General features: G+C 42.8%; 1 protein-coding gene and 2 non-coding genes across 6 annotated transcripts; all 3 read right to left on the bottom strand.

Moving 5' to 3' along the window:
* Positions 1-4,353: 4,353 nt before the first annotated feature.
* Positions 4,354-13,525, bottom strand: LOC110532872 (large ribosomal subunit protein uL16). 4 transcript variants are annotated; one of them, XM_090204093.1, is made up of 7 exons: positions 12,469-13,525; positions 12,312-12,343; positions 9,506-9,564; positions 6,921-7,028; positions 6,608-6,746; positions 5,512-5,674; positions 4,354-4,744 (listed from the first exon to the last, which is right to left on the bottom strand). In XM_090204093.1, exons 2-7 carry the CDS (start codon positions 12,332-12,334, stop codon positions 4,589-4,591), a joined length of 648 nt encoding a protein of 215 aa, XP_090060219.1. In that variant the 5' UTR covers positions 12,335-12,343; positions 12,469-13,525; the 3' UTR covers positions 4,354-4,588. The 4 variants fall into 4 exon arrangements, with proteins under 4 accessions (XP_090060219.1, XP_090060220.1, XP_090060218.1 ...); XM_090204094.1 differs by lacking the exon at positions 12,469-13,525 and having other exon boundaries at positions 4,354-4,458; positions 4,564-4,744; positions 12,312-12,464; XM_090204092.1 differs by lacking the exon at positions 12,469-13,525 and having other exon boundaries at positions 4,354-4,569; positions 4,630-4,744; positions 12,312-12,464.
* Positions 6,443-6,575, bottom strand: LOC118939606 (small nucleolar RNA SNORA70). The gene has a single exon (XR_005036639.1). It is a non-coding gene; the product is annotated as a small nucleolar RNA SNORA70 (small nucleolar RNA).
* On the bottom strand, positions 8,847-8,979 carry LOC118939607 (small nucleolar RNA SNORA70). The gene has a single exon (XR_005036640.2). It is a non-coding gene; the product is annotated as a small nucleolar RNA SNORA70 (small nucleolar RNA).
* Positions 13,526-16,894: the final 3,369 nt, after the last annotated feature.

Below are 16,894 nucleotides of genomic sequence, written 5' to 3'. Positions count from 1 at the left end.
ATTAGGCCCTAATCTATGGATTTCACATGATTGGGTAGGGGCACAGCCATGGGTTGGCCTGGAAGGGCATAGGCCCACCCATTGGGGAGCCAGGCTAAGCCAATAAGAATATGTTTTTCCCCATAACGGGCTTTATTACAGACATGCTCCTCAGTACCCCCTCCTCAGACGATTCCACAAGTGAAGAAGCCAGATGTGGAGGTCCTGGGCTGGCGTGGTTACACGTGGTCTGCGGTTTTTAGTCCGGTTGGACGTACTGCCCAATTCTCTAAAACGAGGTTGGATGCAGCTTATTGTAGAGATATGCACATTCAATTCTCTGGCAACAGCTCAGTTGGACATTTCTGCATGTCAATTGCACACTCCCTCAGAACTTGAGACATCTGTGGCATTGTGTTTTGTGACAAAACTGCGCATTTTATTGTCCCCAGCGTAATGATCATGCTGTTTAATCAGCTTCTTGATATGCCACACCTGTCAGGTGGATGGATTATCTTGGCGAAGGAGAAATGCTCACTAACAGGGATATAAACACATTTGTGCACAAACTCTTCGAGAAATAAGCTTCTTTTTTTTTTGCATTTGAATTAGAATTTCTGGGATTTTTTATTTCAGCTCATGAGACATGGTACCAAAAATGTACATGTTGCAATTATATTCTTGTTCAGTGTAGTTAGCATAATATATTAAACACCTGTACAGGTGTTGTGAGACCTGGCAGGCGTTTGCAATGTCGTCAGCCTGGAACATGACCAGTGTGTGTGTGATGGGAGAACTCCATGAGACTTCTGATTAGAATACCAATTCAGACAAAGTGAAAAACCTGCCTGTGTGCCCTTGAGCAAGGCACTTAATCCTAATTTGCTCCAGCACAGTACTTCTATAGCTGACCCTGTAAAACATTTCACTGCACCTATCTGATATATGTAACAATAAAACAGGTTTTTTTGCTGACACACAGGATTATTCAATCAAACACCTATTTCAGTAGTTCCATAGTACCTCATAGCTCAATGAAATCACAGAACGTCCTTTAAAACCCCTACTACTACCTGAATGATCAGAATAGGAAACGTGAGCACACACTGCGCCACTAGTTTGTTAACCGACACTAACAGGTTTGACGGAATTCTAGCCTGGGTTTCAGGAGTCTGAACACCAAAGCCTTATTCACGTCAGCCATTAATACCAGGATATTTACTGTGTATGTTTTTACACTGCACAAGACATCCACTGGGGACAGTATGTATCGATTGTATTGAATTCAAAGGGGAGAGGCTCTAAAGGACACGACGGACCTGGAAAACTACTAGCCAAAATCTAAAACGGAGTACGGAATCAAATGTTATGTCACATGCGACAAATACAACAGGTGTAGTAGACCTTACAGTGAAATGCTGACTGACAAGCCCTTAACACAGTTAAGAATGTATAAAGGATAATAAAAAAATCAAAGTAACAAATAATTAAAGAGCAGCTGTAAAATAACAATAGCAGAGCTATATACAGGGGGTTCCGGTACAGAGGACATTTCTGAAATGAAATCTAGTTTTGCAGGTCATGAGTGGCCATACAGTCTTTCCCAATTCAAAGCCACTGGTGCCTGGTAGCCATGTTTTATCACGTCTATAGTCACGTTAAGCTGGGCGTACACTACACATTCTGGCCCTGATATAGCTGTCCCTGACAAGTTCAGATCGGAGACAAAATCCCCATTTTGATGCCTACTCTGGGCGCGAGGCCATCACCGAGGCTCATTTAATGTGTGCATGTCAATGCCCTTGTAGTGTGAGATGTGCAACGGCTAGTTTTGAGAACAGTGATCAGCAATAGTCAATAAGAGCTCACCTGAGAAGAAGTGAGATAAGTATCACACCACCCAGAATGTATAGACTGGAGAAGGAGCCATGACTACTACTAGTATGGATGTATAGACTCTGGAACCATGACTACTACTAGTATGGACGTATAGACTCTGGAGCCATGACTACTACTAGTATGGATGTATAGACTCTGGAGCAGTAACCATGACTACTACGTGTTTGCCTTTAACCAAAGCGTCAAATCATTACAAGCAATGGTATTGGCTACTTCGCTATGCGTGAATGTCTGACTGAAAACGCTGGAGGCTACTTAAAGCCACAGCTCGTTCTGGCCATGTTAATCTAATCACATTGATTGTGAGAGCTTGGTATTGAGAATCCTCAGGACCAAGCGAAGCATCTTGGTGTTTAAACACCCGTCCATGCCACTACGTTGGCAAGACCAAACATTTGAAGAAAGATTGTTTAATGAGAGGATGTTGGAAGTGGTGTAGTGTGCGCCCGGTCTTAGGGACAAGACAAGGCTTTCAGTAAGAAGGCCTTGTAACCACCTCATTAGTAGAGAGGAAGTACCTCTAGCAACACATATCTCGGAATTGTCTCTATTTGGGTGGCAGCTATGGGCTTACACATTAATAAAGGGAGTTCCCCCAATAAATGACATGCCCCGATTTACTTTTTATCATGTTAATATTTGACTGTAAGCCATCAGGTCTGTTGCTAAACAACCCACCGGTCTATAATGCCCTTACGCAGTATGTCATCTTCACGGAGTCTTGTCCCGTTAATGAACAGGCACGTGCAGCGTTTGTAACGCAAGACAGAGCCCTTTAGTCAGAGATCACAATTATTTTGGGAGCTTGCAAAATGACCTTTTCATTCAAGACAGGATACATATATTATTTCAGGTGATAGGTTGGTTAGTTACTTTTTCCTCAACTACTTGTTTCTCCAACTTTATAGCAAGCCAATTTTCATATTCTGTGGTTTGGTGACTGGCTGGACTGAAGATGAAAAGTTTCAAAACTGTTAGGCGTCCGTCTCGCAACTGCACCTTCAACCACAGGGGGGCGTTGCGCTTCCACTCTTGTGGACGTGCCCATTGAAATGCAAGACATCCGGCGCAACGCAACAAGTGCTTATGGGTAATGTGAACATCGCTTAAAGTTTCAACCAGAGACTCTGGTCCAGAGCGCTTTAGAAGAGCTGTGACATGACAAAACAGGCAGTTCTCATTTTGGATAGTAGTACTCAGTGGCGACCCGTCATTCAGGGCAGAGCTACATTTAGCCTGTTTTGGCAATAATACGTGTCGCATACCAGTTTGCAAACAATGTAAATAAATATATTTAACCTTAACTAGGCAAGCCAGTTACGAACTAATTCTTATTTACGATGACTGCCTCCACCGGCCAAACTCGGACGGCGCTGTGCCGATTGTGCACTGCCTTATGGGGAGATAATGAACATAGGGGTTGGTAATGTTCTGTCATTCACGGGGACACTACCTCATTGCAAAATCTATGAGGTGCTGCCAGAGTTTTCCCAGAGGCCTTGGAAGCTCCAGAAAATGAGTTTTCCCACCAGGACCGCCACGCCACCTTCCTGTACAATTGAGCACAAAAATGTATTGTATGCTGCTGCATGTAATATGCCAGGGAGATCTGTATACTGTAGCAATATGCCAGGGAGATCTGTATACTGTAGCAATATGCCAGGGAGATCTGTATACTGTAGCAATATGCCAGGGAGATCTGTATACTGTAGCAATATGCCAGGGAGATCTGTATACTGTAGCAATATGCCAGGGAGATCTGTATACTGTAGCAAGCGGTTAGGGTGAGGCACATGTGCTACTAATAATTGTCCATTTCCCCCTCATAACTGAGCCCACAGTTCTGACTTGGCAGTGCCTGTTTTAGACAAAGGTAATCATTGAATATTGTAAGTTCGTCTGCTTATATGCCCCCCTTTAGCCTACGGTTCTGACATGGGCCATTCTTCATTCACTCCCTGTACACCATGTTCTGAATTCTGTTAAGTATGTTGAACAAATAGTTGACTACACCAGTCTACGCTCGCTCATTGTCTAAATCGAAATTACTGGTTGCCTCTTATCCACTCGTTGTCCCCTTATGCCAGTTTGTACATCTCAATTGTCAGTAGAAACCACATCTGCTGTAGCAAGTCAGCCATGTTTTTAAGACAGTAAATGAGGCTGAATGAACTGTTTAACTGCCAGATAAGGCGTCGGTGTAGCGGTGGTAAGGATTCACTCAATGCCGCTGAAAATAAATCTTTGCTGTTAGGACAGCTTTATGTCGGCCCAGTTAACCTGCAATTAATGTTATGAAATGTAGCGGCTTGCTGGCATGCATCCCAAGATTAACATGCTAAAATCACCACCGGCAGTACTTCATGTACAATACTGGCGTTCCTAGTTAATAAAGTCCTTCCCCCTTACTCACCTTGCCCAAGTCAACCCCTCATCTAAAGTCAGAATCAGCAGTGAAATGACAACAAGAGCAGGTCAGATTAATATTTTATTTGCCGACTATTCAGATGTATTCATTCACCATGTCTGACCTCTTGTGAAGCCGAGGACCAGACAGGCATCCTATGGGATGTTGAACCTGTCCAGACCGTCTGTAGTTGGGTGTCTAGATGGCGTAATCTTCTTCCAGCGAGCCAGAGGACCTGGGTGTCTAGATGGCGTGAATCTTCTTCCAGCGAGCCAGAGGACCAGACCGTCTGTAGTTGGGTGTCTAGATGGCGTGAATCTTCTTCCAGCGAGCCAGAGGACCAGTCGAAGGGATGTACTTCACCCCACAGCCATCAGGAATCACACGCTTTTCAGCCATCATTTGGTCAAAGTCCACCGCGTTGAACTTGGTGAAGCCGTACTTCTTAGACATGTGGATCTGAGGGAGAGGTGAGTGATCAGAGGTCCTCTACAGACAGCAATGTTTCTCAGTGTGTAAAGGAACGTGGCCCTTAAGACGTGTAAAACCCCATAGCCGTAAATCTAATTTGCATAATAAAACGATCCATAAAAATCTGCCAGGAAGCTAGAGATCTGTTCGCATTGGCCGAGTCTCGATCCACCACTTCCGCCTCTGCAGTGAAAGGTGGCATAGCTAGAGCAGTGTTTGGTCAGACCATGAGACATCCTTGAAAATCAGTCTCAAACAAAACATCTAACGTATGAACGGTTTGGCTACAAACTATTATGACCTGGATGGAAAGGAGACTCAAACACAATGGTGTTCTCCGTTTACGCTAAAACATCAAGTGTCTTGGACTCCTCCAAAGTCATTACAGTTGATCTGACAACTTCTGTTGAGTCCAAACAGTTTGGGCTACACTATTAAGACCCCTCTGGAAAGGTCTCAATGTTGGTTGTTTAGCATTATGACACCTCCAGGCTGCAAGGCTCACCTGAAGTCTGGAACCAAACAACATTTTTTTGGGAAGTATAGGTGAAGACTGTTTAGTGCCAAAAATAAGGGGTTAAATGTGTTGTTTTTAAATCCGATCTTTCTTCCGTCTCTCAGATATAGGACAGACATTTCAGAACTTTTGGGGCCCATCTGTTGTAGTGAATCTGTTATTCAATGTGTTGGTATCACATTTGATCAGTTATCCCCAGTGTGTTTGTATTTCAAGTGTGTGTCCAGGTGAGCGTTACCTTCTGGCGTCCGGGGAACTTGAACTTGGCTCTGCGGAGAGCCTCGATAATGTGCTCCTTGTTGCTGGCCTTGGTGCGGACAGACATGATCACCTGACCAATTCTAACACGGGCCACGGTGCCCAGGGGTTTACCGAACGCACCACGCATCCCTGTCTGGAGCCTAGAAACACAGAACAAAACACGTCTCACTGACGAACAGACAGAACACATTTAATTATGGGACGACACACATCTAATGTTCTTGGACACATGGAATGGAGTCTAATTGCACCCTCTAATGAAGGTCACCAACTGGTCGATCTTCAAGACATTCCTAGTCCATCACTGAACTGCAGAAAAGCCAACGTTTAAGGCTCTTTGTGTGTGTCTTGCACCGTTGACAGTAGGTGCACTTGACGCCGAGGCCCTGCAGGTCAGGTAGACAGTGGTCACAATTTTGGGGATAGTAAAATGTTCATTTTATACTGAAGACCTACCAAATATAACAGACGATAATGAAGCTTTTTAAATAAGATCTGGGAGAGCTAAGAACCAAAATAAACTAGACAGGCTGAGGTTCAGAAAATGTCATGCGAGCAGCTCAGACAACATAACAAGGCATCATCTTTGCCCCAAAAAGTGCAGCAGAGCGAGAAGTAACTAACAGCAACATTTTGCCAAGAGGACTTCTAAAACAGTAACCCCCCCCCCCCCCAACGGTTTTTAATGACATCTGAGGTAGTTTCCTACTTGCTTTTTGACTCAGAAAAGGTTGGTGACCACTGTACCACATAGTTCACTACTGTTGACCAGAGGCCTATGGGCTGGTCATTGACACGTAGCAGCACCTTGTCCATATTACCCCCAGCCCGGGTCTACAACCCCCAGCCCGGGTCTACAACCCCCAGCCCAGTCAGTCCTGGTCTGAAACACAGCACCAGTTGTAAAGTGTTGTCTCAGCGGTCCCTTAAAGGGGCCAGCACCTCCCAGCTGGCCTCATACACAACCACAGAGTTACTGTCTGCAGCCATTGCACACCAGAACCGCACGTCAGCGGGACTGGTCGGCTTAATAAGCTGCAGGTGTGTTTTATGAGTTTAGAACAGTACTGTACCTGTCAGCCCCAGCGCAGGACAACATCTTGTTGATACGGATGACATGGAAGGGGTGCAGGCGAACCCGGATGTGGAAGCCGTCCTTTCCACAGGTCTTCACCATGTACTTGTTGGCACAGATACGGGCTGCCTCCAGAGCTAGAAGAGAGATGGGAGAGTTAACAGACTGCCTCCAGAGCTAGAGATATGGAAAGTAGATTTAAATGTGACATGGCAATCTGACCTTGCATTTTCAGAAGACAAAGTGTTTAACATTGTCAATGAGTGAGAGTGTCAGAGCAAGGCTGACCGTCTCCAGAGATGCACCCTCACCTTCAGAGGACAGCTGCTCGTACTCGTCAGAGACCATGTGACCACACAGAGGGAACTCGTCCACCCTGGCCTTCTTCCTGCCCAGGTCAAAGATCCTAATCTTAGGATCTAGAGGTAAATAACAAGAGAGTTTACAAGAGGTAATTGTTCATGTTGGTCTGAATGTCGTAAAAAAAAAAAAAAAAGTACACTTTGCAGAAATCACTCCATTTCCTGTTTGCTACAAGTCTAACAGGTCACCTAATTTCACTTGGTGACTAAACTAGTGCAGAGCAGAGCTTCCCAAACTCGGGTCTGGCCCCACCGGGTGCACGCTCTAGCACTACACAGCGAATGTAAATCAAAGCTTAATGAGTTGGTTGTTTGAATGAGCTGTGTAGTGCTCGGGGGCAAAACCCAAAACGGGCCCACGTTTGGGAAACCTTGGTGTACCAAATCATTGTAGCATCTGAACAGCTATGAAATATATTTTCCATAACCAGACATTTTATTTTCAGCCGGTGTACAAAAACAACAACTTAAGGGATAGGAATAGATCAGCCCCTGCTTATACCTGATTTTAATGAGTGACATCTACACTGAATAAAAATATAAACGCAACGATTCAGTCAACTAAAATCAACTCATTAAGGCCCTGATCTACGGATTTCACGTGACTGGGAATAGAGCTATGCATCGGTTCATTAGATACCTTACCAAAAAGGTAGGGGCCTGGATCAGAAAACCAGTCAGTATGATCACCATTTGCCTCATGCAGCACAACACATCTCCTTCACATAGAGTTGATCAGGCTGTTGATTGTGGCCTGTGGAATGTTGTCCCTCTCCTCTTCAATGGCGGTCAAAAGTTGCTGATATTGGCGGGAACTGGAACACTGTCGTGCACATGGATCCAGAGCATCCCAAACATGCTCAAATGGGTGACATGTCTGGTGAGTATGCAGGCCACGAAATAACTAGGACATGTTCAGCTTCCAGGAATTGTGTACAGATCCTTGTGACAGGACAACCACTTGACCAAAACGCTGTTGTTTTTTTAGTTGTCCATACCACAAGGAACTCTTCACAACGATGACATCAGCAAACCACTCGCCCACACACGCCGTCTGCCCAGTACAGTTGAAACCGGGATTCATCCATGAAGCGCACACCTCTCCAGCGTGCATCGAAGATCAGTTAAGACGCCAAACTACAGTCAGTTCCAGGCCCAGGTGAGGACGACGAGCACAGCTTCCGAGACGTTTGTGCAGAAGTTCTTTGGCTGTGCAAACCCACAGCTGTCCGGGTGGCTGGTCTCAGACGATCGCGCAGGTGAAGAAGCTGGATGTGGAGGTCCTGGGCTTGCGTGGTTACACGTGGTCTGCAGTTGAGGACCGGTTGGACGTACTGACGATTTCTAAAACTACGTTGTAGGCAGCTTATGGTGGAGAAATTACAGAAATTGACAAATTCTCTGGCAACAGCGCTGGTGGACTTTCCTTCAGTCAGCATGCCAATTGGACTCTCCCTGAACTTGAGACATGTGATAGTGTTGTGTGACAAAAAGTCACATTTTAAAGTGGACTTTTAGTGTCCCCAGTACAAGGTGCACTGTGTAATGATCATGCTGTTTAATCAGATTCCTGATATGCCACACCTGGTGGATGGATTATCTTGGCAAAGGAAAAATTCTCACCAACGGGGATGTAAACAAGTTTGTGCACAAAATTGCGAGAAATACGTTTTGGGAGTTGGGATCTGTTATTTCAGCTCATAAACACAGGACCAACACTTTACAAGTTGCGTTTACATTTTTGTCCAGTATAAAAGTCACTTCTGTGAATTTGGTCACTCAGAAAGGTGTCATATTACAGCTGTAAGTGACCAAGTAGACAGAAGAGTTAACTAGCTACACCCTCAGTAGTTGTCAAAACTAAACGTTGTAAAGAGTTGTCTCAGCGGTCCCTTAAAGGGGCCAGCACCTCCCAGCTGGCCTCATACACAACCACAGAGTTGCTGTCTGCAGCCATTGCACACCAGAACCGCACGTCAGCGGGACTGGTCGGCTTAATAAGCTGCAGTTAAGAACACTTCATGTTCCTGTTTAGTATTTAATAGATTCCCCCATTAGCCACTGCCAAGGCAACAGCTACTCTTCCTGGGGTCCAAACAGGAATAAACAATTACACAAAACGCAACAGCCTCCATCAAATAAAAAACATTACAAATGTACAATACAACGGGTGTATTACTAGTGGGTCTTCACCAGTCCGTGTTGTCCTGAGAGGTATATATCTAATCTTACTGCGTGCGTTACTTGAGGAATAGAGTTCTGTGTAGTACTGCGAGTTTCCTAGCCTCTGTTCTAAATTGTGAAGAGACCCCTGGTGGCATGTCTTGTTGGGTACGTATGGGCGTCTGAGCTGAGCCATTTGAACAGGCAGTCCGGTGCCTTCAACACATCTCAAAGACTAGTAATGCAGTCAATTTAGCATGCAATTGACATTGGCCCCTAAATGTACACTGAAGGTTAACAGCTCTGTTCTGGGCCAAATGAAATTAGCTTGTTTGAGTGGGAATAACCTCAAGGTAAAGGAGAGAACTTACCAGGCACACCGCGACAGAAACGGGACTTGGGGTAGGGCTTGTTCTTGCAGTAGCGGTAGCTGAGGGAGACAGATGGTTTATTCAAACAAGTATCAGCCGACTAGCTGCAGTAACAAACGGATATATTTTGGGTATAAAAATAATCTTTATGGAACAAAAGGAACATTTGCGGTCTAACTGGGAGTCTCGTCAGTGAAAACATCCGAAGATCAAAGGTAAACATTTAATTTGATTGCTTTTCTGATTTGTGACCAAGCTTCCTGCTGCTAGCTGGACATAATGCTATGCTAGGCTATCGATAACCTTACAAACACTTGTCTTGCTTTGGCTGTAAAGCATCATTTCAAAATCTGAGATGACAGGGTGATTAACAAAAGGCTAAGCCGTGTTTCACTATATTTCACTTGTGATTTCATGAATATGAATATACTCTAGTAATATTTTTACTAGTACACACACCATTCTATCCTACGTGTTCAGAGAAATGATGGATATAGTACACATCCCACCCTTCCTTACAAACATACAGTGCCTTTGGAAAGTATTCTGACCCCTTGACTTTATCCACAATTTGTTAGGTTACAACCTTATTCTAAAATTGTGCGCCCCCCCAATCTACACACAATACCCTCATAATGACAAAGCAAAAAACACATTTGAAAAATGTACAAATGTATGTAAACTGAAATATGACAGTACATAAGTACTCAGACCCTTTAGTACTTTGTTGAAGCACCTTTGGCAACTATTACAGCTAGAGTCTTCTTGGGTACGACGCTACCAGCTTGGCACATCTGTATTTGGGGAGTTTCTCCCATTCTTCTCTGCAGATCCTCTCAAGCTCTGTCAGGTTGGATGGGGAGCGTCGACACAGCTATTTTCAGGTCTCTCCAGAGATGTTTGATCAGGTTCAAGTCAGGCCTCTGGCTGGGCCACTCAAGAACATTTAGAGACTTGTCCCGAAGCCACTCCTGTGTTGTCTTGGCTGTGTGCTTAGGGTCGTTGTCCTGTTGGAAGGTGAACCGTCACCCAGCCTCAGGCCCTGAGCGCTCTGGAACAGATTTTCACCATGAATCCCTGTACTCAGTCCGTTCATCTTCGATCCGATCCTGACTAGTCTCCCAGTCAATACCGCTTAAAAACAACCCCACAGCATGCTTCTGCCACCACCATGCTTCACCATAGGGATGGTGCCAGGTTTCCTCCAGACGTGGCACTTTGCATCCAGGGCAGAGTTCAATCTTGGTTTCATCAGACCAGAGAATCTTGTTTCTCATGTCTGAGTGTCTTTTAGGTGCCTTTTGGCAAACTTCAAGCAGGCTGTCATGTGCCTTTTACTGAGGAGTGGCTTCCGTCTGGCCATTCTACCATAAAGGCCTGATTAGTGGAGTGGTGCAGATATGGTTCTCCTGTCTCCACAGAGGAACTCACGAGCTCTGCATGAGTAAACATTGGGTTCTTGGTCACCTCCCTGACCAAGCCCCCCCCCCCCCGATTGAGCAGTTTGGCCACGTGGCCAGCTCTAGGAAGTCTTGATGGTTCGAAACTTCTTCCATTTAAGAATGATGGGAGGCCACAATTCCTTAGACCTCATGTCTTGGTTTTTGCTCTGACATGCACTGTCAACTGTGGGACCTTATATAGACAGGTGTGTGCCTTTCCAAATCATGTCCAATCAATTTAATTTACCACAGGTGGACTCCAATCAAGTTGTAGAAACATCAAGAATGATCAAAGGAAACAGGATGCACCTGAGCTCAATTTCGAGTCCCATAGCAAAGGGTCTGAATACTTATGTAAATTAGGTACACATTTTTCATTAATTAGCTAATGTCTAAAAAAAACAGTATTTTCTTTGTCATTAGGGGGTATAGTGTGTCGATTGAGGTTCCCCCCCAACCCATTTTAGAATACGGCTGTAGCGTAACAAAATGGGAAAAATGGGAAGGGGGCTGAATATGGTCTGAAAGCACCATATATCCATCACTGTATCTACACTACACATCTACCACAACCCTTCAGGATAGCACTCACTGGCCTGGGAGACGGTTTTTATATGAAAATGTATCTTTCCTCTATTTCTATCAAATGTTTGTATCCAAACTTGCATTTATTTTTTTTATTTACATTTTTAGTAACTTAGACACCTATCTGGAGCGACTTAGTCATTGCATTCAAGTGTAATGTTTCTAAGCAGTCTCATCCTGTTTCTGTCTCTGTGTAGAGAGATAAGTGGGTAAGGACCAGGAAGTTGAACTATTTCTACATTATTTTCTATTTGTGTATTGTTAGATATTACTGCACAGTTGGAGCTAGGAACACAAGCATTTCGCTACACCCACAATAACATCTAAATAAGTATATAAATTAGATACTAAGGACATTCACGTATCTTTATTCTGTACAGTAAAAACCTCACTATGCTGTGTATTGTACCAATAATCACAGACCAAAGTAATACACCAATAAACTCCATAATAAGTATGTTGAGCAACCCACAAGTTGCAGAGGCTAGTTATGCTACCTAATGCCATTAGCCTTCTAATCTAGCTAGCTACATTAGCTACTGTTAGCCAGGTGAATGACAGGGATGTAGACATCGCGGACAGTGTGTAACATACCATCAAGCTAGCTAATTTAATGACAACACAAATTGACGTTACGCCATATAAATAATTTGTCATCAACCCTGTGAATGTAGCTAGCTGGCTAATTACTGCACATGGTGCAGACACATCCGCCATTTTGTATTTTCACCCAGTGTCAGACTTTATTTGAGCTAAAACCATGCAACAAAAACACTCACCATCGGGCTGGCCGGCGACCCATGGCTGCGATCTGTTAAAATAACACAAACACTTATTACGAATGGAAAGTAGCTATGGTCCTAGAGTGGACGAATACATTATTTTCTATAATTTTTTAGAAGAGCGGCAGAGACCACGATGTCACCGTGTACTCACCGAATGGAGGAAAGGAAGTCAGACAGACTTCCGCTGAGTCATATGGGTGCGTTCGCGTGGAGAAAATATACGGTAAAAACACACCTCTTTTATTTTTGATTTGGGTAAGAACTTTTGTAATCACACGTGAATTATGGTTAATAATCGTAAATGTTTTATTGAATATTTTGTCTGTAAAAATTTATCCGCAACAACTAGCCAACCGTGGAGCATCTTGGGAAGAGTAGTTTTACCAAAGACATTTATAACTAACCCAAGATCGTTCATCTCTGTCGTTTACAGTAGGAGCAAATTAAGCATAGTCGGCAGAACAAGCAAGGAGGTGGGCAAAGCCAAGCATTGCAAGCGGCTAGTGGGGATCCATAATAAATACAAATACAATATAAGTATTGGCACATTATAGCATTTATTTGCATAGTTCCATTAAGGATCGCCTCCTCTAATGTGCGAGTGTGAACAAACTCAATTCGACCTTGCGCTCAAACAATTAAAACATTTATTTTTTACTTTAGCAAAGTGTCAAGTCTCTAAAACTTCGTGCACTGTATTCGTAAGCGATTCCTGTTTTGGGAACAGAACACTGAGATCATTTGTTTCATCAATGAGAAAATTGGCAGAATGTCGACCCAGTTTCAGCAAGTTCCATCTTCTCCCACTACCTGCGACTAGACTTCCTCTCACTAACATATTTGGTGGTGAGAAGATGTTCTAACGGGATTCTACAACTTGATAGCCATTGTGATGTGTTTGGGTTTTTACCACAGATACAACAATGACACAGATATTTCACCAGATGTATAAATGTCACTCACTACCAAACATCGCATTGAGAAGAAACCCAGTGGCCGGCAGTGGGAGAAGATGGATTTTGTCCGAGATTCTGCAAAAATCGATGATCGATTTCATCGATTATCTCATCGATGAAACAAAGTACGTGTTCCCTCACAGAAATATGAAAATATATGCTAGAACACGCCAATAATATCTCGCTAGCTCGTGCTTGGCACTGCCCACTTCCTTGCTTGTTCTGCCCACTATGACTCATTTGTTCCCGTTTGAAACGACGGGCTTCGGTCTATCTTAGTTATAAAAATCTTAGCTTTTACTGAGAACATGGGAGGGCAAGAGGAAGATCACAGAGTTTGGGATGAGATGAGATGAGGTGGTGGAGGAGGAGGAGGAGGAAAAAACGGAACACAACTGAACATGTTGATAATATTAGTTTGGGTTGGTGATGGTGGTGTTATTTTATTTATTTTTTATTGGTTAGTGACGACAGAGACTGTAAAACCGGCGATATTTTGCGTTTTAGAAGCTTCTATGGCCCATTTTAACAGGGGGAGTGACAAATACCAGACTACCTAGGTGTCTGGCTAGAAACTGTAAACTCTCCTAGACTCACATTAAGCATCTCCAATCTAGAGTTAAATCTAGAATTGGATTCCTATTTCGCAACAAAGTATCCTTCACTCATGCTGCCAAACATACCCTCGTAAAACTGACTATTCTACCGATCCTTGACTTTGGCGATGTCATTTACAAAATAGCCTCCAACACTCTACTTAGCAAATTGGATGCAGTCTATCACTGTGAAATCCGTTTTTTTCACCAAAGCCCCTTATACTACCCACGAGTGCGACCTGTATGCTCTTGTTGGCTGGTCCTAGATACATATTCGTTTCCAAACCCACTGGCTCCAGGTCATCTATAAGTCTTTGCTAGGTAAAGCCCCGCCTTATCTCAGCTCACTGGTCATCATAGCAACACCCACTCGTAGCACGCGCTCCAGCAGGTATATTTCACGGGTCATCCCCAAAGCCAACACCTCCTTTGGCCGCCTTTCCTTCCAGTTCTCTGCTGCCAATGACTGGAACGAATTGCAAAAATCACTGAAGCTGGAGACTCATATCTCTAACATCTATAACTTTAAGCGTCAGCTGTCAGAGCAGCTTACCGATCGCTGCAGTTGTACACAGCCCATCTGTAAATAGCCCATCCAACCACCTACCTCATCTCCATATTTGTTTTTGTTTTTCTGCTCTTTTGCACACCAGTATTTCTACTTGTATATCCTCCAATGCACATATATCACATATATCACCCCTGTGTATATTGCTAAATTGTAATTACTTCGTCACTATGGCCTATTTATTGCCTTACCTCCTTACTTCATTTACTTAATTTGCACACACTGTATGCAGATTTGTTCTATTGTGTTATTGACTGTATGTTTGTTTATTCCATGTGTGTAACTCTGTGTTATTTTTTGTCGCACTGCTTTGCTTTATCTTGGCCAGGTCGCAGTTGTAAATGAGAACTTGTTCTCAACTGGTCTACCTGGTTAAATAAAGGTGATCTGGTCTACCTGGTTAAATAAAGGTGATCTGGTCTACCTGGTTAAATAAAGGTGATCTGGTCTACCTGGTTAAATAAAGGTGATCTGGTCTACCTGGTTAAATAAAGGTGATCTGGTCTACCTGGTTAAATAAAGGTGATCTGGTCTACCTGGTTAAATAAAGGTGATCTGGTCTACCTGGTTAAATAAAGGTGATCTGGTCTACCTGGTTAAATAAAGGTGATCTGGTCTACCTGGTTAAATAAAGGTGATCTGGTCTACCTGGTTAAATAAAGGTGATCTGGTCTACCTGGTTAAATAAAGGTGATCTGGTCTACCTGGTTAAATAAAGGTGATCTGGTCTACCTGGTTAAATAAAGGTGATCTGGTCTACCTGGTTAAATAAAGGTGATCTGGTCTACCTGGTTAAATAAATGTGATCTGGTCTACCTGGTTAAATAAAGGTGATCTGGTCTACCTGGTTAAATAAAGGTGATCTGGTCTACCTGGTTAAATAAAGGTGATCTGGTCTACCTGGTTAAATAAAGGTGATCTGGTCTACCTGGTTAAATAAAGGTGATCTGGTCTACCTGGTTAAATAAAGGTGATCTGGTCTACCTGGTTAAATAAATGTGAAATAAATCAAATAAAAAATACTTGTAGCATCCCTGATAACACAGTGATAACACAATGATAACACAGTGATAACACAGTGATAACACAATGATAACACAGTGATAACACAGTGATAACACAATGATAACACAGTGATAACACAATGATAACACAGTGATAACACAGTGATAACACAATGATAACACAGTGATAACACAATGATAACACAGTGATAACACAGTGATAACACAGTGATAACACAGTGATAACACAATGATAACACAGTGATAACACAGTGATAACACAATGATAACACAGTGATAACACAATGATAACACAGTGATAACACAGTGATAACACAGTGATAACACATTGATAACACAGTGATAACACAATGATAACACAGTGATAACACAATGATAACACAGTGATAACACAGTGATAACACATTGATAACACAGTGATAACACAATGATAACACAGTGATAACACAATGATAACACAATGATAACACATTGATAACACAGTGATAACACAGAGATAACACAATGATAACACAGTGATAACACAGTGATAACACAATGATAACACAGTGATAACACAATGATAACACAGTGATAACACAGTGATAACACAATGATAACACAGTGATAACACAGTGATAACACAGTGATAACACATTGATAACACAGTGATAACACAGTGATAACACAATGATAACACAGTGATAACACAGTGATAACACAATGATAACACAGTGATAACACAATGATAACACAGTGATAACACAGTGATAACACAGTGATAACACATTGATAACACAGTGATAACACAGTGATAACACAATGATAACACAGTGATAACACAGTGATAACACAATGATAACACAGTGATAACACAGTGATAACACAATGATAACACAGTGATAACACAGTGATAACACAATGATAACACAGTGATAACACAATGATAACACAGTGATAACACAATGATAACACAGTGATAACACAGTGATAACACAGTGATAACACATTGATAACACAGTGATAACACAATGATAACACAGTGATAACACAATGATAACACAGTGATAACACAATGATAACACAGTGATAACACAGTGATAACACAGGAGCCTAAAACACAGCCGTAAGGGACAGATCTAAATGTACAGAATGGGTACCTGGAGGAAAATGGGGAGGGTCATGCTTTCCAATTTCAGTCAAGGGGGGGGGGGGGGGTTTAATCATTTAAAAAAATCTAGTCCAGTGGAGGGTTATGTAATTTGTAATTGATTAAATTTCAATGTTTCTCAGTGTTTTAGAATAGTTGCTCATTAGATGATATATTGATGTGTGCCCAATGCTGGCCCTCGTCTCTGATTCTCCGCTGAGCGGCAATGTAAAGTACACCTATAGTATATTTAGTGTGGTCTCAATCAAATGATCCACAGCCTATACGCTATAGGCTTCGAAG

The sequence above is a fragment of the Oncorhynchus mykiss genome, chromosome 16 (assembly GCF_057628025.1).
Source record: "Oncorhynchus mykiss isolate SJ-2025 chromosome 16, ASM5762802v1, whole genome shotgun sequence".
NCBI classification, from domain to species: Eukaryota; Metazoa; Chordata; class Actinopteri; order Salmoniformes; family Salmonidae; genus Oncorhynchus; species Oncorhynchus mykiss.
The sequence above is the reverse complement of the archived record's forward strand: the minus strand, read 5'-3'. Positions and strand labels throughout refer to the sequence as shown.

Coding starts and splice junctions, on each gene's coding strand:
- LOC110532872 (XM_090204093.1), bottom strand. CDS start 12,334: ATGGGTCGCCGGCCAGCCCGATG. Junction 9,565..12,311: donor GGTCGCCGGCCAGCCCGATG/GTGAGTGTTTTT, acceptor TGTCTCCCTCAG/CTACCGCTACTGCAAGAACA. Junction 7,029..9,505: donor TTTCTGTCGCGGTGTGCCTG/GTAAGTTCTCTC, acceptor ATTTACCTCTAG/ATCCTAAGATTAGGATCTTT.